The sequence below is a fragment of the Syzygium oleosum genome, unplaced genomic scaffold (assembly GCF_021117445.2).
Source record: "Syzygium oleosum isolate NSW1041296 unplaced genomic scaffold, Sole_v2.1 Sole_v2.23, whole genome shotgun sequence".
Lineage (NCBI taxonomy): Eukaryota > Viridiplantae > Streptophyta > Magnoliopsida > Myrtales > Myrtaceae > Syzygium > Syzygium oleosum.
In genome coordinates, this window is record NW_026607507.1 from 382,615 (window position 1) to 405,933 (window position 23,319).

The following is a 23,319-nucleotide window of genomic DNA, read 5'->3' on the forward strand; positions in this document are numbered from 1 at the left end:
CCACACGGATTGTGCATCGACCCTCACCACTCGCACCATCAATGGCGGCAGATTCAGAGTGATGTGGAGGTCCTGAGCTTCGATCACCATCACATGTGATCATTGACTATGATTTCATTAGTTTACAAGAGTCATGCTCTTTTTACATTCATCACGACTAGACGCACGAGGTAGGATTTTTTTTTTTGCAAGAAAGGCTACAGGGGACTTGTTTTTTTTATTGAAGCTTCACCTTAACCTCAAGATAAGTATTGAAAATCATAATCTTAATCTAAGTCCAAATTAGACATTTAGATGGAAAAACCTCTTTAAACCTTAATCAATAACCTTTCTAGAAGATGTGCACGGTCCATGCACGGCTAATGTACGGAATGTGCACGGAACATGCAAGCGTGAATTAGACGTGTAATCTCAGATTCGACTAGTGCGCTAATGGTGACAATTGCTATATGATTTCGATCCCTATGAAATTGCTAGTTATAACGTGAATTTCAAGACTCTCGATGGTGCCCATAATAGGTATGCCTTCTTGGTTGATAGAAGATTATGGTTCTAGGGAAGGCATAAGGCAAAGGTCAAGAAAAAACTCTTCCCACGGAATGGCAGACTTCTGTTGCAACAACGCCTATCTTCTATTGAAAACAATCACATGGAAAGAAGCAAGTTATTCGCCTCAACGGAGTTAGACACAGCTACGGATCATTTAACGAGAACCGAATGCTAGGTCGGGAGGTCAAGGAACTGTTTACAAGAGAATGTTGTTAGACGAAACAATCTTTGCAATCAAGAAATCCAAAGTTGTAGATGCAGGACAAGTTGAACAGTTCATCAATGAGGTTATTATTCTTTCTGAAATCAATTACAGAAATGTGGTAAAAATATTATTTTTTTGTCTGGAGTATGAAGTCCCTCTTCTGATATATGAATTTGAACTCTCTACCAATATCTTCATGGTACATAAGGAAAATTACCCGTCTCGTGGGAGACACGGATAAGAATTGCCAATGAAGTTGCTAGGGCTGTTTCATATTTACATTTGGTTGCAACCATACTCATTTATCACCGTGATATCAAGTCGTCGGATATACTTTTGGAAAAAAAATATAGAGCCAAAGTGGTGGAGTTTGCACGTAATTGCACGTGGCTTGCACATGAGAGAGTGTTAAAATATAGTTCCATATCACTTAACAATGGAGTCTTAAATACTCTTTATATTCATTATTCATCAAATATACTTTTGGAAAAAAATATTGAGCCAAAGTAGCGGATTTTGGAGAACCCTTGGATACTTGGACCCGGAGCACTAGATATGAAACATAGAAATCCGACCGTAAAGTAGATGTCATCGCTTGATAACTCAACCAACACCGTTCAGTAGTCGCGATTCTCTTTGTTTTCCTTCTCGACTCTTGCCTGTTCTCTCTCGCGGGTTTTTTGTTGTGGTGGCAGCCGCCGCAAGGCGGCGGCCGCCGTTCTGAACTCGGGCAAACTTGCAAATGTTTGCCCTGAAACCACCTTTTTTTTTTCTTCAGGTAAACACCCCCACCACCAAGTACTTCTTTCAAGCGTGCCCTTTCCGTGCTGGCTCTTTTTCTAATGCACAGGTGGGGGGACCAGCACGCGTCGCACTTTTTTCCACCTTTGGATAAAACGCGTAAGGAAATATTCTGATTCTTGAGGGGTCCTTTTTTTTTATAGCTAAAGACAGAAACAGAAAGCCAATGCTTTTTGTTTCTGTTCTTCAGTTCGAAGTCACCGTCATTCCCAAAGTGGCAAAAAGGTGCTGCTGCTCCCAACCACTGTTTAATAAAAAAAAACCGAAATGCTAATGAAGAGAAAACTGTCCCCCCCAGAACGTACCTCCTCCTCCTCCTCCTCCTCCTCCTTCACGATCGGATTTTAAATTTGGCTTATAAACAATATCTACAAGCCAATTTCTCAACTAAGAGCAGAAGAGAACAGAAATCTAGTCAGATATTTCATCCGTGATATGAAACATAGAAATCTCTTTACTTGCCTTTAAACGTGAGTGATATGAAACATAGAAATCTGCTCTATGCATATCTACTATCTAGCATCATTGAAGACTATATTATGTCTTCTTGATTTCTTGCTTTAGCTTTTCACTGGGGTTTACCATTTATCAACTAGATGGGGCCCTTACCGAAACATCCCAAGTTAGTTATTTTAGAAATATGCTATCAATGGACAAAAACGTAAATCAATAATACTGCTTTATCACTCGTGCACCTCATTTACTTGAATTTTTTCCAATTTTTATTGACAACCTTACCTGAAAAAAATCCAATCTTGAAATTTTGCTCCTTTTCCACACATATGTGTTTGCACTTTCTTTATCTTGCATCAATAATTAGATTCCATTGATCAATAATCCAAGTCTTTTGCAATAAGCCGGTCTTACAAAAAAATACTTTTAAGGTCGGTTTTTATATTAACGCAAAGTGTATGCACTTTTACTGGTATATATTCACCAATGAGCATACGAGATTTGTTTATAGGGCTCTTACAAATAAACACGTTAATTTGATTATTACAACAATTGTACTTCATACTGCTTCAACTGATTTCTTTCTTCGCTAATTTAGATATCTGTTATATTTAATGGGTTCATAGAAAAAGGCAACATAAATATGTGGGCTCATTCATGATTTATCTTACGTCGTATTGGGTCATGAACTATATACAAGTCCGAGAGACGTACTGTAATTTGTAACTTGCATTACGATACATCAATCTTGATCCGTATTATATTCATCATGGACAGATTGTACTCGACATAATCTTTTCAAAAATTTTGGAATGTTTCATATTAGGTCTCAACAATATTTAAGGTGAAAAATGTCCGCACCTTGCATTACAACAAATCTATCGTCATCTCATTAGCTCATCATAGGCAGATAGTGTTCAATACAATTGTTTTTTTAAAGTTTTTGAGCTATAAATCCATATGTATTTTTTTTAAGTGCAAAACGTAACAAAGTATAAAAATGTGGGAAAATTCCAATTAAGAATCCCAAGTGGGGTCAAATTCTCAAAAAATGGTCCAAAGTGAATATTGTGTCAAAAAAGGGTCTAAAGTGCTCAATCAGTCTTAAATAAGGACCTGAAGTCCCCGGCCGGCCAAAATACCTGCCGGCCGGCGAGAAGTTACTGTTCCGGCATCGGAACAGTAACTTTTTAATTTTTTTTATTATTTTCTTTCTGTTTTTCCTTTTTTGTTTTTTTTCTTTTCCTTTTCCTTTTCTTTTTTTTTTCTTTTCTTCCTCATAGGCCATAGCGGCCGTGAGAGGTCGTAGGCCTCGAGGCGAGGCCGCCCTCACCCGGCGTCGGGCGAGGGCCGCCCTCGCTGGGGGCGAGGGCTCCGCCCCGCCGGCCGCTGGCAAGGCTCGCCCTCACCGGCGTCGGGCGAGACCGGCCTTACCGTTGCAGGCGAGACCGGCCTCGCCCAACGCCGGCGACCCAGGCTCTTATTTGAGACTTTTTGGGCACTTCGGGTCCTTATTTGAGACTGATTGAACACTTCAGGCCCTTATTTGACATTATATTCACTTTGAGCCCTCTTTTGAGAATTTGACCCCACTTGGGGTCCTTAATTGAAATTTTCCTTAAAAATGTAGATCGCAGGAAAAAACTTCTTCTCTAGAAGGCACGTTTAGATTGGCACATGATGTTGAAAATAAAAGATCAAAACGTGTCGAAGGAACGGACCACACCCAGTTAGCCCCTTAGGCACGTCAAGGATTCGCCACGTGTCGGCGCGACAAAAGCTTGATCGAAACCTTTACTTTGCATATACCTATCTCTCTACTTATCTGTTTGTCTATCCTGTCGCATACGAACGTTAGTGCTAGGCACTGTCTTCCTCAGCACCTTTTCTCAAATGGGTTTTGGAAGTGCATGCTTGACGATGGCTAACGGTAATAATTTTCAAGTCTTCAGCATGAATCTATCGAGCAACGGTCTTGGAAAGATGCTGACCATTCGTACTCCAATCGGGTCTCGGTCAATGCATGTCTAAACGTCAATCTTTCCCTTAACTCCAAAGGGAAAAATTTTGTTTCCCAAGGAGTACTAATCACCCATAAAAAAACACAAAAAGAGCAAAATCACCCGTGACAAATAACCCCCAATTCACAGTAGAACTTCCTTTGGCTTGAGCTTCTAGACGTAGACATGGCGTCTAGAAATATAGTCTATATTCCACGAGATGGGTTATCTAACGTTGGCTTTCGCGCATCAAATCAAACCGATCAATCTAAACCGGGTCGAATGTAGGGTATACGTATCGACATTCAAGAGATTTTCGAGGAATAGCTCGTGATATCACTACATCGAGTAGGAATCCAACTTAAGGCCTCGCCGTTTTCATGTTTCGATCAAGCTGACGATTAATCACTGGCGCGGATCATCGTCTCCACAGGAACATAAAAAGCATGCATCATCAACTGATTCGAACCGTCATTGTTTGTTCGTTTCTCTCGCCGATATCTACCTTTGCCGCACCGACATTTCGATCCGCGAAGCCCGGATGCGAGCCCAAGTGCGGGAACTTGACCATACCCTTCCCCTTCAGGCTCGGCCTGGCCCGATGCTTCCTCGACAAGTGGTTCTAGATCGTCTGTGGCCAGAACGCCACTGTACCGGTCCTCCGGAAGCTCGACTTGCAGGTCCTCAACATTTCCGTCCCGGCCTACTACACTGCCAACTCCACTGCCGCATCGGAGACCACCTACGGCCTCCACGACGGCACGGTCAAAGTCCACCTCCCAATCGTCCGCCACCAATGCAGTGGCGCCGGGCCGTCTCCTCCTAGTACGTGAGTTTTCGCTCCAGCCCGTACTCGGTACTCCTTCTACCAGCCCGGCAACTTCTTCGCTGCTGTTGGATGCAACAACCTCGCCATGATGGCGGAGACCGCCTCCGCCGTCATTGGATGTGCCTCCCACTGTGACGGAGGCGGCCTTGGGAACTTTAGCAACTGCTCCGGCGTCGGCTGCTGCAGGACCTCGATCCCGTTGGGGCTCCGGGAGTTTGATGTCAAGTTCAAGTGGATCAGCGACGATGACACTGTTGCCGTCAGAGAGGAATGCAGGCTCGCGTTCCTGGCGGATAAGCAATGGTTAGAGTTTGACGAATCGAAGGATTTGAGGATGCTGAGAGAGATGGAGTACGTGCCTGGTGTGCTGGAGTGGGGGATTCCGAAAGAGATGGTGAGTGTGATCGGATTGAGTGGAAGCGATTCGTATGGCTGCGAGTATTATGGCGAACCGGAGAGTGAACGGTTGCCGAAATTATACAGGTGTTATTGCAGGTCTGGTTACGTCGGGAATACGTACCTTGCAGATTGTCAAGGTAAAGCAACTTTGATTATTGATACATCATTGAATCTACATGTCTCTGATCGCGCGCAATCTGACCGGTGATTTTGCTTGGAATTGGAAGAGTTTAGTCTTTCAACCGAGTGAAAATAGAAGATATGCAAATTCTAATGTTCATGTGATGATATTTCATGATTTCTAAACGATTTGCTTAAGTCTTTTTCAATGGTCTGGTGGAAACAATCAATGAAGGTTGCCGTGTAAAAGTTGTGCAAACAACAATTTGTGAATCGTGTTGACTTGTGTTTCGTGTCGGGTTTTGCCCCCAACCAATACACATTTTCAAGAGTTGATTCTTCAAACAAGAAGAAGCATGGCTTATTTGCACTAGTTATAATTAATCAGCAAGAGCATAGACATTAAAAACAAAAGCTAACTAACCTTTAAAAAGGTGTGGTCTTCTGTCGGTGTAAATCTTTTGTAGCAAAACTGATGTCCTGTTAGGGCATGTCGATGAGCGACCAGAATTTTCATTGTGCAGATGTCGACGAATGCAAAGATTCAACACTGAACAATTGCCCTTGGATGCGTGAGAATCGGCCAGGGTCCTATGAATGTGTGGATCGTGACTGGAGGGTTAGATTTGTCGCTATCGGTATTCCGTCGTATACTACAAACTTTTAAAATGCTTCCGTATAGTCCTTTGATAGGTGCATTGCATCTTGTCATGTAAATAGAGCAAAATTCTGGCACTTTGCAATGGTCAACAGGAGATCTAGGAAAACATAGGCTCTTTCATTCTTTACTTCTTAGGACATAAAGAACTGCTATCCTAGAAATGTAAAAATGATAGGAAAAGTTTTCCAAGTTTTAACTAAATTGAGATGGAGATGGAATGTTTTGTAATTTCGTGCATTACTCAAAATGATAAAATAGTTGAGCACTAAAAAAAATGGATCAAAAGGAACAGTTCTCATGAATCTTGTAGCTTTTGACAATTTGGGGCGAGTGAGGATTTTGACTGACTAAAGATTCTTTTGCTCCCAAATAAGGCATAGGCGTGGGCCTTGTTGCGATAGCTTTGCTTCTTCTTCTATGGAGGTTATGCAGAGTAACGAAGAGGAGGAAGAGGCGAAAGCAGAAGGACAGATTCTTCAAGCGAAATGGTGGTATCTTACTGAAACAGCAACTTTCTTCCAGTGAAGGCGGCAATCATGTAAAAAATGGAAAACTGTTCAACTCTAAGGAATTAGAGAAGGCTACCGACAATTTTAGTAATGAGAGGATACTTGGACAAGGTGGTCGAGGAACTGTTTACAAAGGAATGCTGGAGGATGGAAGAATTGTTGCCGTCAAGAGATCTTGTGGAATGGTCGTCGATGTGGGGAAAGTGGAGCAATTCATTAATGAACACTGGTCATCCTGTCACAGGTTAATCATCGAAATGTGGTCAAGTTATTAGGTTATTGTCCGGAGACGCAACTACCTCTTCTTGTCTATGAATTTATCCCCAACAAGACACTTAGTCACTACCTACATGACGCAAAAAACGAGCTCGTGCTTTCATGGGAGATGCGCTTGAGAATTGCTGCTGAAGTTGCTGGGCTCTTTCTTATTTGCATTCTTCTGCATCAGTACCGATTTACCATCGAGACATCAAGTCAACCAATATAATGTTGGACGACAAGTACAGGGCAAAGATAGCGGACTTTGGGATTTCCAAATTTGTTGCGATCGACCAAACCCATGTGACAACACAAGTGCGAGGAACCTTTGGATACCTTGATCCAGAATACTTCCAGTCATGTCAGTTTACCGACAAAAGTGATGTTTACAGTTTTGGTGTCGTCATTGCGGAGCTCTTGACTGGTCAAATGCCAATCTCCATTGTTAGGCCTGAAGAGTACAGAGGTTTGGCAGCATACTTTGTACTTTCCATCGAGGAGAACCATTTTGTTGATATTCTTGATTCTGAAGTCTTGAAGCAAGGTAAGGAAGAAGAGATGATCTTGGCAGTTGCTTACCTTGCAAAGAGATGCTTAGACCTCAAGGGGAAGAGACGACCTTCAATGAAGGAAGTAGCTATGGAGCTGGAGAGGATTCGAATGTTGCGAAATCGTTCCCGTAATGTACAAAACCACGGCGACATTGATGTTTCGAGTAACAACACCAGCTGGGATGATGTTTGGACATCCATGAGGTCAGATCTAGATGTGCATCTAATATCATTTCCGGATGTTCATCCACTTCTAGATACTGAATCTTGGTGAGGAATCATCGCACCAATGCGCTCATGGACTGCGCGCCTAAATGGTCCTTTTGCGAGTGTTAAGGTCGTTATCATTGGTTTTAGGAAGAAATAAAGTTCTATTATTGGTTGAAATTAGAAATTCACATGTATTCTATTGATTCGGAATTGTTTTTGGTGGATGTCCTATGCGTGGCTAATGAGGTGAAAATTAGGTGCTGAATAGCTAGTACCAGCTTGTACTTGATCGGAAGAATTATTTAGTTCTTTCTCTTGTCAATGAAGATTTTTAAGAATTCATTCCTAGTATTTGCCATTTTCCAGGACATCTGTTTTCTCGTATGTCTTTTGTTTTTTCCCCTCTGATATGGCACTCTATCCCTAGCTTCTTAAGGTAAAATTTAGGGTCAATAATTGCCATTGTCACTGGGTTATTCATGGCATTTTGGTTAACAACCAAATGGTGTTGTGCACTAGCTTCTGTCATCTACCGCCCGAATCCCGTCTTCAAGCTCATAACTGAGCGAGGGAGTTCCTTCCTTCTACATGATGGTGCTGGAGAAATAACATGTGTGTGTGCCTCTGGCAATGGTGGTCCATTTGCTTTTCCGCTCCATTCTCTTCCTGACATTCCTACTGCACAACGCATCGGCCCAAGCCACGGCATCTCTAGCAAAGCCAAGTTGCTCCCAATACTGTAGAATCATTGCGATTCCTTTCCCATTTAGAATTGGAGAAAACTGTTATCTCAACAAATGGTTTGAGATCAAATGCGACTTTGAGGGCCCGTTCCCGGCCAGTGTGGGATTGGAACGTTCTGGAGGTCACTCTGGCAGGTGGCGACTTATCAAGAAGAACAAGGCATCGTTCGCGTCCTCTCTCCGATCATATGCTCGAACTGCAGCAGTGCAGGAAATACCAATGCTTCGGTTAGCTTGGAAGGAAGTCCACTTGTGTTCTCTCAGATCAAGAACAACTTCGCCGCGGTGGGCTGCAGTACGCTGGCGTTCCTGAGTGACATGGAGTCGACAGTTGTTCAGTTCGGGGACTAAATTGCATTTCCACAGGTGCATGATATTTCATAATGGTTATGCATGCTTTTCCTCTATGCTGTTTAATTGTTCATCTAAAGACCCTCCTCACCTAGATTTAATCTGCAAATATAATATCTCAAAAGTCGCAACATTTTCTGATTAAGATAGGTACATTTTCCCCCATAGCAGTATAAATTTAAGTTGTTGGCAGCACAAACCAAGTCCCCGGGAGAAGCAGCAGTTGTAATTCAGAATCTATACTTACTCTGGTCGGGCTTAGGATTCTGTCCATTTCCATGTAAGAAGAAAGGAGCAATATGCACTTTCAATCGTCCATCCATGCTTGGATGATACTATATTCAAGAATCTGGGCTGTTGTCAACCATATGAAAAGAAATGGTGAAGATATGAGATCATTCTTCCCGATCATTCTATATACGTACTAAGGCTAAGGTAGCTATATTCAAGATCAACCTAACTGGACACTAACAGCTCGATTAAGTACACGAAACCGGAAACCCGTCTCTTGGTTATTCACTAAGAACTGGTCTGAGCACCAAACTTCTAAGGAGAGAGAGAGAGAGGTGGAATTCATTCATCGCCTTTTAAAACTCCAAGGAGGAGCCTTAATCTCCGGCTGCAACTGCAATATACCGTAAGCCAAGGGCCTCTAATGCCCAAGTCGATATAATCTTCTCCTACATTCTATAGATGTAACCGGTAAAGATGTTCTGACATCTTCATCTACAACCTTTGATATGTAATAATCTCACTTCCCTTGATTACAAATTGTCAGCCTAGTCATTATGGTAATGTCACGGAACAACATGTCCCCCAAAATTGAAGGAGAGAGAGAGACATGGGAATCCCCCAAGTAGCACAATCACATGAACGATTTTCACGAGCTTCACAACAGAACAGTTGCTGCCAATCCATGCTGGTCCGCAACAAAGCAGCTCCTGCAAGTTAATGTCTCCACCCCCAGATTGCAGTCTCAATGCAATCCGTCAGCGCAATCAATGAAATCATCGATCTCAATCAGTCCGAAGATCCCATGAAGCCTAAACGTGAAGGAGACAAAAAAACTGCAAGCTCAAATAAAGCGACCACTGCATATTGCAAAGCAAAATTAACAAGCCTTATCGCTTATTTTCTCACTATATATATATATATATATCTTAAGAAGTCTAGGCCATAATGAGAATCCAATGCTGGGAATCCCACGTCTGTTTACGCCTACAGAAGGCAATGTATTGTGTACTGAAGAGGCAACCGAGCCCAGGAAATAAAATGGTGTTGTGTTCTAAACTCCTGGCTTTCTAAATTCTCTCCATCCTCTTCTAGAATGATCCCTTCTTATTAGAATCTAGAATCTTATTGTCAGCACGCTCAGGTGATATGGTTAAGTATGCTCTTCACTTACAATGTGGAACTTGCGGATCAAAAATCCGAAACTTTAAGTGTTCGGTTTTGAGAAGCAAATACTTAGAAGACCAAAAGGCACTCTTCTTGAAATGACAAAGTGTGCCGATGTGTTTGGGGATAGCATATCTATCTCACTTGTTTTTCTTAATTGTCCATTTTGATATCAGAGCTGTCACATACCTACTTTATTGCGGAATCTCCACGAAAAAAAAGAAGCGAAGCATCGAGATAAGGGACTAATTTGAACAAGTACTAAAAATTCGAGAAACACACTAAACAAATTGATAGTTCGAGACGATATTTCATATTGAGTTAAAGTTTAGAAGTCATATTGAATAAATAACAAATTCAGTCCAACAGTCAACAGTGGATCAAAATTGAACAACTATTTGCTTCATTTTTCCATTACCGTACGGTCCGGACTCGAAATATGTTCGCCAGGAGAGACTCCCTGTCGCTCGCGCTAAACGAGCGATGTCGTCGCAGCAAAACCCTGTCCGTCCGACCTCAACCTCTCTGTACTTTGCTCGCGTCGCTTCTTGTTGTCGTCGTCCTCTTCGTCGCCGTCTTAGTCTCTCTCCGCTCGCCAAAACCCTCCCCCCCTCTCTCTCTCTCTCTATCTCGCGCGCTAGGCAATGTCTCTCTCCTCCATTTCTGTGAGGTCCGCCGCATTTAGCCGGCTCCTCGACGATCGCGTGAGCCCTCGCAATCCTTTGTCTCGCGGTTTTGCTCTCTCTCTCTCTCTCTCTCCCTTCCCGGTTTCCGCGACCGACATGGCGTTCGATCGATCGACCGCGCGCGGTTTCTCGGTTGGTTTTTGATTTCGGCCCTGACGGCGGCGGCGGTTCTTCTCGCAGGGTTCTGCGGCGGCGCGAATCTCCTCGAGCTTCCGGTTCGACGGGAGAGCGAGCTCGGTGGGGAAGCGATTGGTGTCGCGGGCGAGGAGGTCGTCCGAATTGAGGTGCTGTAAAGATAGGGACATGGACGTGAGCGCTTCCGCCGTCGTCGACGGCGTCGCTGAGTGCTCGCACGGTGAGGGTTCTCTCTCTCTCTCTCTCTCTCTGATTGTTCTTTTGGCCGTGACTGCTGCTCTCTTGTTTTTTTGCCTGATGTTTTGTCGTGGCTGCAGAGATTGAAGTTAAGGAGCCTGGCGTGTCGACGCTGTTGATGAATTTCGAGAACAAGTTCGATCCTTACGGTGCTATCAGCACGCCGATCTACCAAACAGCTACGTTTAAGCAGGTAAGATTCGATGGGACTTCCTGCGATCGATGCCTAGTTCTTGTTCCTATTTGATTAGTCTTGGCCAAGAAAAATAGAAGCAAAAAATTTCCAAAAGGGGAAGGTATTGGTGTGTGTAACATTGCGAATGCTACGGTGAATTCTTTCTTGTTTGTGACTTTCGACAAGCTAATTTGCAGCCTTCGGCCACAGAAAATGGTCCCTATGATTACACCAGGAGTGGAAATCCCACTCGGGATGCTCTAGAGAGGTATGGTCATGCTTGATGCCTCTGGATTCTTCTTGAGCTTACTTATGTTTTACGGATGTTTGTATTCCTTAGCCTCCTCGCGAAGCTGGACAAAGCCGATCGAGCATTTTGCTTCACTAGCGGAATGGCTGCTTTGGCTGCCGTCACTCATCTTGTTTCAAATGGTAGTTACTCTTTTGCATGCTTTGTTTCATATATATTTCGCTTCTGTTTTGTAAGTACTCGGCTTGATGAAAATGAATTTGGGATCATCAGTAGTTTGTATTCTTTTTTGGGGTTGCTTGGAAATATTGAGATGTTTGTTGTTGTTTCGTGTGCTAATAGACGGGGTAAAAAAAAATGTGCAGGTGAGGAAATTGTTGCTGGAGATGACCTTTATGGTGGTACCGATCGTCTGTTGTCTCAAGTAACTCCAAAATCTGGAGTTGTGGTGAAGTCAGTTTTATTTCTACTTTCGTTCATTTCTTCTAAAACAAGTTTACCTATTTTAATTACCAAATCAATGTTTTAGGCGGGTAAATACAAGTGACCTACATGAGGTTGAGTCTGCTGTTGGTCCCTCTACCAAGCTTGTCTGGTTAGAAAGTCCCACCAATCCACGGCAACAAATTTCCGATATACGAGTAAGTTCTCTCCTTCATCACAGATTTCTTTGTCTATCAGGTTAGCAGAAGTACTTTCAGAAGACACATCCATGTGCACTTCTGTGCAAGTGCTTGCATCCATTTTAAGTTTGCCGCACAAAATTATTCTTCGTCTTTTTTTCGAAACATTGTCACTTGAAAATTCTTAAGTAGCGGCGGGAGTTATAATCTTTGTCAAGCGACTAATATACAGGAAATGGTGTTTGAATTCGTGTAAATCCTAGTGCAAACATTGGATAAATTAGGTGCGTGTTCATAAATATTGTGGATATTGATGTCCTATCCATACACTAGACCCCTTGCTTCATTTAATCAATGCTGTTAGTAATTCGTAAGGTTCACATCCTTTGGTTATGCCCGTGAAGTTTCTATTAGTATTTATTTTGCAATGAGATCAAGGATTATCAATTCTGTCTTCAAAAGATACACCTCTTGCCCATAAACAAATGGAAATGTTATCTTGTTAACTTATGGAAAAATCTTTTTCCACATGTGGTATGTAATGCAGACAGTGGATGCATTTAAAATTAAAACAGCATATGTTTCCAGCTGTTCACTTGATTTGTTGTTTCTTGTGAGAGTACTGCCCTGTTGCATATCTCTGATGAAAAAATGCTTTTCCTTGGTGCCTTCTAGAAAATAGCGGAGATAGCTCATGCACGCGGTGCCCTTGTATTGGTGGATAATAGTATCATGTCACCTGTATTATCACAACCACTGGAACTGGGAGCAGGTGGCCAGATTTTGAAGTAGATGTTATATGAATATGTACCCAATGCAAATTGCATGTTGCTTATTATTACGTGTCCTTTCTTTCAGATATTGTCATGCATTCTGCCACTAAATTCATATCTGGGCATAGTGATGTCATGGCGGGTGTGCTTGCGGTGAAAGGGGAAAGGTAAGAACTGCAAACATGAAAGTAGTTCTCTTGAGAAGGCATCTGCAAATAGTTATGAATAGAGGAAACCCACCTTGGTATCTGTACGAGCTGTAGATCTGGAAGTCAATATTTAATCTTGATTACTGTTAGGTGTCGCTGTTAGATGTGAAAAAGTAGCGGCTTCAATGCCAATTTTATTCAAATTTACATATTGCTTCTTGCAAAACCCTTTTGAAGTCCTTGATGCATACGATCATCTGCTCACATGCTTCACTTCGCTCTATAGTCGGGCAAAAAGGAAAAAAACTGTCTTGCCAGATTTGCACTTTAATACAAGCTTTCCATGTACTGGTCTTCTGTATAAAAGTTCAATGTTTGGCTAATTAAGTACTTAGTTACCATGATTTCCCTTTCTGGATGAGCTATTCAGTAATCAGTTTATCTGAACTTTGAGCTATAAGGTGATATCCAAGAGTTAACAGGACTTGAAATTTCATTTGTTGCACATGTTTTTTCATATTGCTTGGCACCATATATTTTGGATTTCTAGCATTATGTGTTTCACTATTTCAAGTCTCTTGTCTTTGGTATAACTGGTGTAATTTCAGTTTATTCTCCAACCAGTCTCTTGGTGAAAGCACCTGTTATGTTCTATGTGGTTTTCCATTATTAAATTTGGAGAAACCTTGCATGCAATCCTTGCCTTTCCAATGGAACAAATCTCATGTAGGTAGTTGCATAACTATTTCATAGCTCACTGGACAATGTTAGCTTCATGTTAAAATGCTTTTCTTTGATTTATTTTCCTTCTGACATTTGGTTGTTGCTGACCTTTGCCCTTGTCAACGCTCAAAAAAATTTTCTTGTTTTATTCCCCTGTTTTTACATGTTCCAGCTTGGCAAAACAGTTATATTTCCTTCAAAATGCCGAAGGTTCTGGTCTAGCTCCATTTGACTGTTGGATCTGCTTGCGAGGTATTAAGACCATGGCTTTACGGATTGAGAAGCAACAGGTGCAGCTTTATGTCTGCTTTAAGACTACCTGCTTTTTCAGTTTGAATGTGCTTTTCCCACTTTCATTGGAATAAGCATCCGGTATGCTAATCTAAGCGCACCAAGAAATTTGATCTTGAAACCATTGTACATCTTTGGACAGGAGAATGCACAGAAAATAGCCGAGTTTCTATCGTCCCATCCCCGAGTGAAGAAAGTCTATTATGCAGGTCTCCCTGATCATCCAGGGCGTGCTTTACACTACACTCAGGTACTCGGCGGAACTGAGACTCCCTACTTTGGTGCTGAAGAATCTAGATTGACCTTAAATGTCAATTGCAGGCTAAGGGTGCTGGAGCTGTGCTTAGCTTTGTAACGGGGTCCGTGGCGCTGTCAAAGCATATTGTTGAGACCACCAAGTACTTCAGTATAACTGTTAGTTTTGGTAATTTCCCTGAACTAAACTTGCTCCTAACTCTAGCAGTTTCATCCTTATGTGAAATTAGTGCGTCTTGCAGTAAACCTTATATATGGCGGATGATTACATTAAATTCTCACCATTATGTGTAGTTCCTTTCATCTTAAAGATCACATGGTGGAATATTGTGCTACTTTGTCTTTCAACATATCTTTATAAATATATGAAGCAACAGACACCACTCGGTGTTTGTAATCTGCTTCTTAGAGTGAGTCTCGCTTAATTCTTTCTCATCTGATACAACCTCACGTTCGAAATATCATTGGCCAGCCGGTCCTTACTGAATTATGGTTAATACTTCTGGGATCTAGCTAGTTCCAATTCGGTAAAGTACAAGAAAAAAAATCCATATAAACACGAAGCAGCTACCTTCCGCTTGATTAAATTTGCAGAAGAATCTGTTTACTGAACTAAGTGGATTGTTTGACCCCCAAAAAAAAAAAAACTAAGTGGATTGAGAATTAACATTTCGAATGCTTGGAATGGAATGTGCGTGGACTGTGCCAATCAGTGCTCACAGCCACCTTTGAGGTTAACTTGAATCTTTCACTTGTTAAATTTGATTGACAGGGAGTGTGAAGTCCCTCATCAGCATGCCATGCTTTATGTCCCACGCCAGCATACCAGCCGCGGTCCGCGAAGCTCGGGGCCTGACAGAGGATATCGTTCGAATATCCGTGGGAATCGAGGATGTGACTGATCTGATATCTGATTTGGACACTGCTCTTAGGACTGGACCGTCTTAGTTGCTTGCCCCAAATTGGGAGACCTCGTAGGTGCTTTGCCCTGTCCTAGCTTCTATCCCTAGTGTAACAACTCTGGAAATGATGTCAAAGTTATGGTTCTCTGCTTCCCAGTGATTCTTGGTTTTGCCATTTGCTCTCTACCACAAAGAAAACTAGTTTAGCCGTGAGTACGAGAGAGGGAACAGGATTTGTCGTATCTAATCTATGGCTTCTGTTCTCAGTATATTTTCTTCCCATTTACAAAGATAGCGTTTGCCTGTTGGTGGTTTTTAACCATTCTTTAGTGGAGCAATGGAAGGTTTCAAGACAATTCTTTTTAACAAGACATACACTTAATCTGCAGAAAGCTCTTTTCAACTCATCTCAAGTGCATGTTCATGTATATGGGTTAGCAGAAGAGGGTTCTGACCATTAACCAAACTTGAAGCACTGTTTTCTGCGATTTGGTTTGGTCGAGTACTTTTTCGAGGACATGGTTTACAAATTAAACCAGACCATCTTTCCTAGTTTGGTCTAGGGCCAACATAGATTATTCGAAGTAAGTTTTATTTCCATTTGTTGCGAATCTATGTATTGTTGAGTATAGACTTTTGGTTTGTTCATGAAGTTTAATGCTTCTAAGCTAGTATGGTGACTTCAACGAAAGAAAGAAAAATTGAGAATGAATAACGGTGTAGTTCGGTTTCAAACGGAACCAAATGCCAAAGTTAAGTTGGTTTTATTCCTATTACGATACGTTTTGATTTTGCTTTGACGTCTAAATCACATCAAACCACAGCCTGCTCGCCCCTAAAGAAGACACTCCTCAAGTCGTTAATATAGCAAAAAGTAGGCCGACGCATGCACTTCCCAGCCTAGCCAAGAGCCCAACTGGATAACATAAAACACACCTTCAACGCTTAGAAAAAACGAAAGCTGATGTTAGGAACACTCAAGTGAATGAAAAAAAAAAAACAGGGGGAAGCAACAGAAGAAAAAATAACCAAAACCACTGCGTTTAAGCTTTCCTCAAAGGTACCGAAACTGATATATACATTTGACACATATCAAACAATTACACAATGCCAACAGGGAGCAACAAAAGCAAAAGGAAAGGCAAACCACATCAGTCAACATCAAAACCTGTGTCCGTGTACCCTAAAAGAAGCAGTCAAATCACAGGCCGCTAAAACCTTCAAACACACCAAATGCAGCAAAATAAATAAATCCTAGCACAATCCTAAATAATTCATCTCGATGAATTCCGGAGTCATATATAAGTCCCAGCTCCCACATTATTCATCTCTCTTTCTCCAAGAACAAGTGCGCTCCCATCGTCCTCGTCACTAACCCCGGGACGTCAGTCAACAATTCTTTTCTTTACAAAACAATCGATATCTTCGAGGACCAAGTCTTAAGCATCTTCCTTCTAAGTGACTATGTACACACTCTTTTCTCCTACGACGATGATATACCTGCTTGTAAACACAAAACAAGTGACAGTAGCTTAGGAAAAGAGTTCCAGCTCAGGGCAACATGCTCTCATCCATCCAAAAGACAAGAACCCCATAAACAGCATAATCAGCATCAACATACCGTTCAAATAGTTGCTATTCACCGCCAAAATGTGCTATTCACTGCCAAAATCTCCATAATTCAAGCTTTCTGATATAGTATCCAACCGCCTATTGTCTCCTGTAACACCGACACAGTTATCTGAGTAGGTCTTTGCATCTGGGCAACAAAGATCCTTATTGAGGATACTTACCTTGTTCTCCCCTTTCACGAGAATCCAGAAAGTTGTCAGCATCTGTCGCTAAGAAAGGTGAGCGAGGATAGCTCTCCAGTATATCTGAACAAATTTAGAGCCAAAGTGTTATACGTGATGCTATCACATAGCAAAATACATACTATTGACGCAGATGTATCGAGACCAACAATTCTCAAATCTAGGAAAAGTTGGATCTGAGTGGACATTCATATGCCAAAAGGATGATGTACGATCAACTCTAGGCACACATGGAAAGAGAAAAGGACAAACCAGACAAACCCGAACTTTGAGAGAAGTCTGCTGTCAGGTCTGATAGACTGAAATTTCTGGGTATCTGACCCAAAAAACCAAATGAAGAAGTGTCTGCATCCAAAAGGGGTTCACTAATGGGTTGCGATGTAGAGTCTACACTACTGAAGGATGCAACAGATGTGTCGCCAATAGGTGGACGTGTTTCCAGGACATTGTGATCAGAGCCAAACATGTACGGTGAAGCACCAGAATAGCCAGCTTCGGTTTTAATCATTCCCCCATTAATCCCTGGCCCCAGACCCCCCATGTTTGAGGTCTGACTAGAAAGCATAGTTGGTGGAGCATCAATCCTACTGGCATGCGCAGACATTTGCATTGCAGTGTGCAAACTTGTAGGAAGTGGCGGGCCACCATTGGCGAATGCATTGGTTAAACCAGAACCAATGGATCGCTGAATGTTTTCTGCGCTCAATGCTGGTCCTGTCGTATAGCATGCTGGATTCTGAGGTACTGTTAAACGCATTGCCAAGTGATATTAGTAGACTAAGGTATAAATTAAACAACGGAAAAGGAGGGCGGGCTGCAGGTGGGTTGGGGAATGGAACTTGCAGGATGTAAAACCCAGAAGATGGAAAACAGAATGAGCACCATATCATTTCTGTGAACAGAATTTAAAAGTGAATAAACATCTGTTCTTTCCATTTCAACAGTTATTTTCTCTAGAAAATTATCTGCTTCTTTCCCCAAAAAAAAATGAGTAGAAACGAAGGGAGAACAATCTACGTTAAAAGTTCTGAGCCAATAAGCACAGACATATAAAAGGTTCACCTCATAAAACAACATTTGTTACTCCAATTCACTCATACGAGACCATATGCATGACCAACAATGAAAACAAAGGAAAAACCCACTATGCTAGGTAATACTATGAGGAAACAACAGAATAAGAGTTTCAAATGCAAATTTGCACACTTCAAGTATTATTTTTTGACCCAAAAAAAACAGTACTATTTGAGGGTAGATAATGAACTTATCCTGAATATCATAGTAACCACAGAAAGTGTTCGTCACAGTCAACAGAAACAAAATGTCTAACCGTAGCAAAAACAATCTTACATGTTGGCATATGAGTTCCATTAGAAGTTGGAAGACCCGACGCTCCACTAGATTGCATCTGCCGCATTAATTGAACCTGTTGCTCAAGCAACTTGTTGAATTCCATTATCTGGTGTTTTACCATCAGTCTCAAGTAATAGGCCTTGAAAAATTCTCGGTTCTCCTCCTCCAGCTTTTGCCAGACTGGAAAAAATCAACAAATAGTATTTACTAGGAAAAGTCGTATCTGAATAGGACTCTTAAGGAATTGGCAGAACTTCCGAACTCATGAAGGTACAGCATGGTACCAACCTCTACTGGAAGTTTACCAGCTCTTGTTCTAATGCAATAACTGAAAGCCCAACGCTCGACAGAAATTCTTGTTATGTCCAACAACCAGCAATATTAACAGCTCGCAAGTGGAATTGTGAACGCTTAAGTTCAGGACTAGGCAGTTAGGGATTTGGTCAAATTCAATATTCTCAAGGAAAACATAGCAAGAGTACTTTATGAGAGGCCAGATAACTCAGCCAAAAAAGTACTTTCCTCTGCCCTAATTTTCAGGAAAAGAACACGGAAAAGCTGACTAAGTTGGTCTCCATTCCCCAGAAAGCACACAGGGTATCCCTAACTACAGATAAGCAAAAGGAGAGGTCCTGGCCATGTCTATCTACTGTCATCTTCATACGGAAGCAACAGGAACCATCATTTGCAAGCCCCACTATTTATTTGCCAGGTTCTCTTTCGGTCAAGTAGCAGGCTTGGAAATATTCAGTAAAGGAAAGAAAGACATTCGATTACATTTAACCCCCCCCCCCCCCCCCGGCCCCCAATAACAAATTACATATTGCCTGCCTGGGAAAGAAATGAAAGAGCTTTCATGACGAAAGAATATCCCTAATACTTTAATTGCACGATTTGGACTTCAACTTTGATGGTGTGACATTCATCCAGTTAAATTCTCACACATGCTGAAAATTTTTGGGAAACAAGGGGTTTCCTTTGAGTGCCTATAGGGGATGAGTAAAAGCATCTCGGGATGTTCACAGTATTTCCCTAAACAATTCTCCATAAAGAATAAATAACTCATCGGCACCTTAGATCTTGATGGAACTTTAGGTCCAAGTCTAACCATTTCATCGTTCCAAACCAATAGCTATAAAGAATTTTGCACATGCAAACGCGTCTGATTATGTTCAGGATACACTACAAATGTCTACAACATATCACCTAATGCTCTCAAGATACGCTACAAATGTTTCCAAAATATAAACAAAATGCTGTTGATTGGCATAGCGTGATGTTTTTTACACGATGCCTACGTGATTCGAGTAAAACAAATGATGATATAACAATCAATGAAATAAAAAAGTTTAGGTACCAAGTTCTGTAAAACCAGGATCAATTTTCGCCTGCTCCAACAGCGTATCCACAACTTCCTTCTGGTTCATGTAAAGCTGTAGACACCGTTCGATCAGGTTTTGAACCTGTAAGAAAGAAACAACAAACAGAAAAAGGTCAGACTTCTATATCAAGATTCTGTGAAGGATATAAAAACTTGACGAATCGATTACGCAAGAACAGAAAACTCATTTTCCCGCTTACCAGTTGTATATCTTGACGTGAGACTCTCCTATCTGTTCCACTTGACATGCTTGAAGATTCTGGGCCTACGGGAAGAAAGTAAAGTACAGATTGGAGAAATTGTCTCCTAGAGCCACATCGAATGACTGACAAAGTTCAGATGTTCAGCTTAGGATTACAATATGTCAGCGAGCAGAAAACTGCAATCAAATGCAGGAGAGCAAAAAATCCACATTTCAGTAACAAATCATATAAGCAGAATGTGCAATATGAAGTACAAGGGGACGCTGATTGCAACAAACAGCATTTCTCGAATGTAATAATGATGGCAGCAAAAACATCCAAATGTTCAGAAACTGCATCTAATCATGTAAAAAATCATCGTCCAGAGGAAATTCTCCGAACAGAAGATAAAGATCTGGATTATCACATGTCGCAACAAAGGCAACTAAACGGGAAAATCCTTCATCGAAACAGAAAAAAAGTACAAATATAGTACATAAAGACATGATTAACTTAGCATTAAAAAAACAGAAATTGAAATAAAGGGTTTTTTTTTCTATAATCGTAGTAACTGCTGATTGTAGGGCTTCCTGTTTTCCAGACATTTCACGTGCACTGTGTGAATGAATGTACTCGAGAAGTTCAGGTCAGGAGAATCATTCGAATGGTTTATTTCTTCTAATGCCGAAACTCATTTGGGTCATTGGCACGATTCTGTCTGTCAAGCATCCAAAATTACAGAGAACTCTTTTCAAACAACAAATTACATCAACAAGAACCTTATCCTACTCAGTGGAATGAATCCTCTCCAGCCCCATTGCGTTCGGTCCTGTTTTGGAAATGGGATTATCACAGAACATATCGCCGAGGGTAAATCATCATCTTAAAATTATCGTTGACGTGTAAAGGCAAAGGTTTAGATTAACTCGGAAAGTTAAGTCGCAATAAAGGCATTGTTAAGCGCGCATGCGTACTCTCTACGGACGAGAAAAAGATATTTCCTTTCACGAGAACGCGAGAAAATGCGATTTTCCGTAATTTGTCTCTGCTACTCATCTAGAATCCATAAACTCACACAACTTGCTATCATGAAGAGAATCTCCAAAACCCGAAAAAGCCGTAACACCATTACTACAGCTCGCCAAAAAAATCTAGAACGAGGAAAAACCCATCAATAAAGCCTCCGATACCAACCGGATCATCGGCTTTCGTTCCAGCTAGAAACGGCTCACTCAACCAAAACCCCTCACCAAGCCATCACTTCGCCTACTTCTCCTCAGCCAAAGGGAATCCGATCCCGGTCACACGACCCCCCGACGACCGAAACAGAGCCCTAGGGTTTCAGAACGCGCCCGATCACGGGATCAAGAGGAGCTCGCGCTCGCCACCCCAGAGCCCCCCCCCCCCCCCTCCCAACGGCCCGCACCAATCCTAAAACCCTAACGCCGAGCAAACCGGAAATCCAGCACGAGTATAGAAACTAGGAAAATCACCCAAACATGCACGAACGAATGCAGAAACAAACCCACCGCGCATCTCGCCGGGACGCGTTCGATCAACGACGGCACCAAGACCTTCCCGAAGGAGGAGGAGGAGAAGGAGAAGGAAGAACCGTCGAGCAAACAGAGCTCGGGATCGGAGGAGGAAGGAGCCGGAATCGGAGCTCACCTGGAGGATTTCCGGCGAATCCGCGGCGGAGAGAACTCGGATTTCGGCCGCGATTGTGGGGAGAGAGAGAGATAGAGAGAGAGAGGGAATTTGTTTTGGGGTGATCAAAAGCTTTCGGTGACGCAATTGGGGGAGGTTCGGTTCGGTACGGTTCTTGTTGTGTTTTGTCCGCGTCTGGCGAGTGTTTTTTTTTTTTTTTGCTTTTTGCTTTTTCTTTAAAAAAAAAATTGCACCCAATTAGGAAAAAAAAAAAAAGGAGCCGCATATATATATATATATATATTGGAGAGTGGGGAGGCGTGACACGTCGGACGGACGTGGAGGGAGGGAGTGCGGCCCACGTGGGGATCGAGGTCAAGTTAGGTCAACGCAGCCTTCCCTCCCCTCGCCTCCGCGCAGCCGCTGTAAATTGTCAATGTCACGGTCCATTCCGTGGGATGCCCGCGGCGAAAGTTTGATCTTCTGTGTTGACAACGCCATCTTTTAATTAATAGGATATTGCGATATCGCTGTTTTTCTCTTTAAGAAGAAAATGTTTCTATTGAGATTTTCCGACATATCGTCCCAAGTCGGAGCACTAGACACAAATGGTTCCTGATGTTCTCGACGTGCAATGTGCTACATGAATCTTTAAATTTGTTTAATTCGGTCTCTGAACTTTAGCTCAATACGCAATGTTCGTCCCCGAACTTTTAATTTGTTTATTGTGGTCCCTGGACCTTTGACACGTGTTCAATTTAATCCCTATACTGTATCACGACGTTAAATGTTAAACATGAACATGAAGAAGGGCCCCGATCAGAATTCGAAAATCACATATCCAAGTGGATTGAACGGTGCTGGCTTTGGCGATTTCTCCATGAATCTTTAAATTTGTTCAATTTGGTCCCTGAACTTTAGTCCAATGTGCAATGTTCGTCCCCGGATTTTTAATTTGTTCATTGTGGTCATTGAACTTTTAACACGTGTTCGATTTAGTCCATAGACTGTATCAAAATGTTAAATGTTAAACATGAACGGGAAGAAGGGCCCCGGTCAGGATTCGAAGATCACATATCCAAGTGGATCGAACTGTGCTGGCTTTGGCGATTTCAAAGAATCACGGTCCGACAACTTTCACTAAGCGAAAACCAAGCATGTCTAAATGACATCGTTACTGAAAACTGGAAAGAAACACACGAATATGATCGAACAAACGAGGAAGAACACAAATTAAGAAGCTCGCAAGTCGATCAATACTTGTTCGACCCTGGGTAGAACCAATAGTTCAAGATCCTGAATCAAGATTTGGATTAGCGAAGCCCGTTAGAAATCTTTGGAACCGGTGATTCCTGTGCGAACCGGCCTTGAACCTACCAGGTAAGGCCGATTCGGTCTAGTTCCAAAGTTGAGCCGAAGCGAAGGCATACCCCTTATTGATACTTCTTTTGGCACTTTATGTAGATTTTTAAATATATAAAAGTAAATTAAAAAAATTTACCGTCCGTGAAAATATAAATATAAATTATTGTAAATAATTATAACATTTTTTATTGACTAAATTATTTCAAGCGATCACTTTTTAAAAAAAATTATTTTAAATCATTCATTTCTGCAAAACAAACGAAAAACTTATAATTTCGCTCTCACTCTTTTTTACGTGCTCGAACCAAGTTTGGTTGGAAAACTTATAATTTCGCTCTCAC

General features: G+C 41.8%; 2 protein-coding genes and 1 pseudogene across 9 annotated transcripts; 2 read left to right on the forward strand and 1 right to left on the reverse strand.

Moving 5' to 3' along the window:
- The first annotated feature begins 4,956 nt into the window (after positions 1 to 4,956).
- On the forward strand, positions 4,957 to 7,609 carry LOC130134747 (wall-associated receptor kinase-like 22; annotated as a pseudogene).
- Positions 7,610 to 10,506: 2,897 nt separating this feature from the next.
- On the forward strand, positions 10,507 to 15,605 carry LOC130141012 (cystathionine beta-lyase, chloroplastic-like). The gene is made up of 13 exons (XM_056321618.1): positions 10,507 to 10,741; positions 10,904 to 11,078; positions 11,176 to 11,288; positions 11,468 to 11,538; positions 11,611 to 11,702; positions 11,886 to 11,973; positions 12,050 to 12,161; positions 12,819 to 12,915; positions 13,002 to 13,083; positions 13,961 to 14,078; positions 14,222 to 14,329; positions 14,401 to 14,503; positions 15,107 to 15,605. The coding sequence occupies exons 1-13, from the start codon at positions 10,682 to 10,684 to the stop codon at positions 15,280 to 15,282; spliced, it is 1,395 nt and encodes a 464-aa protein (XP_056177593.1). The 5' UTR covers positions 10,507 to 10,681; the 3' UTR covers positions 15,283 to 15,605.
- Positions 15,606 to 16,261: 656 nt separating this feature from the next.
- LOC115674656 (uncharacterized) lies at positions 16,262 to 21,781 on the reverse strand. Of its 8 annotated transcripts, none has more exons than XM_056321624.1 (9): positions 21,635 to 21,781; positions 20,143 to 20,163; positions 19,985 to 20,049; positions 19,761 to 19,866; positions 18,401 to 18,583; positions 17,303 to 17,794; positions 17,030 to 17,113; positions 16,858 to 16,956; positions 16,262 to 16,736 (listed from the first exon to the last, which is right to left on the reverse strand). In XM_056321624.1, the coding sequence occupies exons 3-8, from the start codon at positions 20,030 to 20,032 to the stop codon at positions 16,892 to 16,894; spliced, it is 978 nt and encodes a 325-aa protein (XP_056177599.1). In that variant the 5' UTR covers positions 20,033 to 20,049; positions 20,143 to 20,163; positions 21,635 to 21,781; the 3' UTR covers positions 16,262 to 16,736; positions 16,858 to 16,891. The 8 variants fall into 8 exon arrangements, with proteins under 8 accessions (XP_056177599.1, XP_056177598.1, XP_056177595.1 ...); XM_056321623.1 differs by lacking the exon at positions 20,143 to 20,163 and adding an exon at positions 20,746 to 20,795 and having other exon boundaries at positions 21,635 to 21,721; XM_056321620.1 differs by lacking the exon at positions 21,635 to 21,781 and adding an exon at positions 21,496 to 21,634.
- Between the last annotated feature and the right edge of the window lie 1,538 nt (positions 21,782 to 23,319).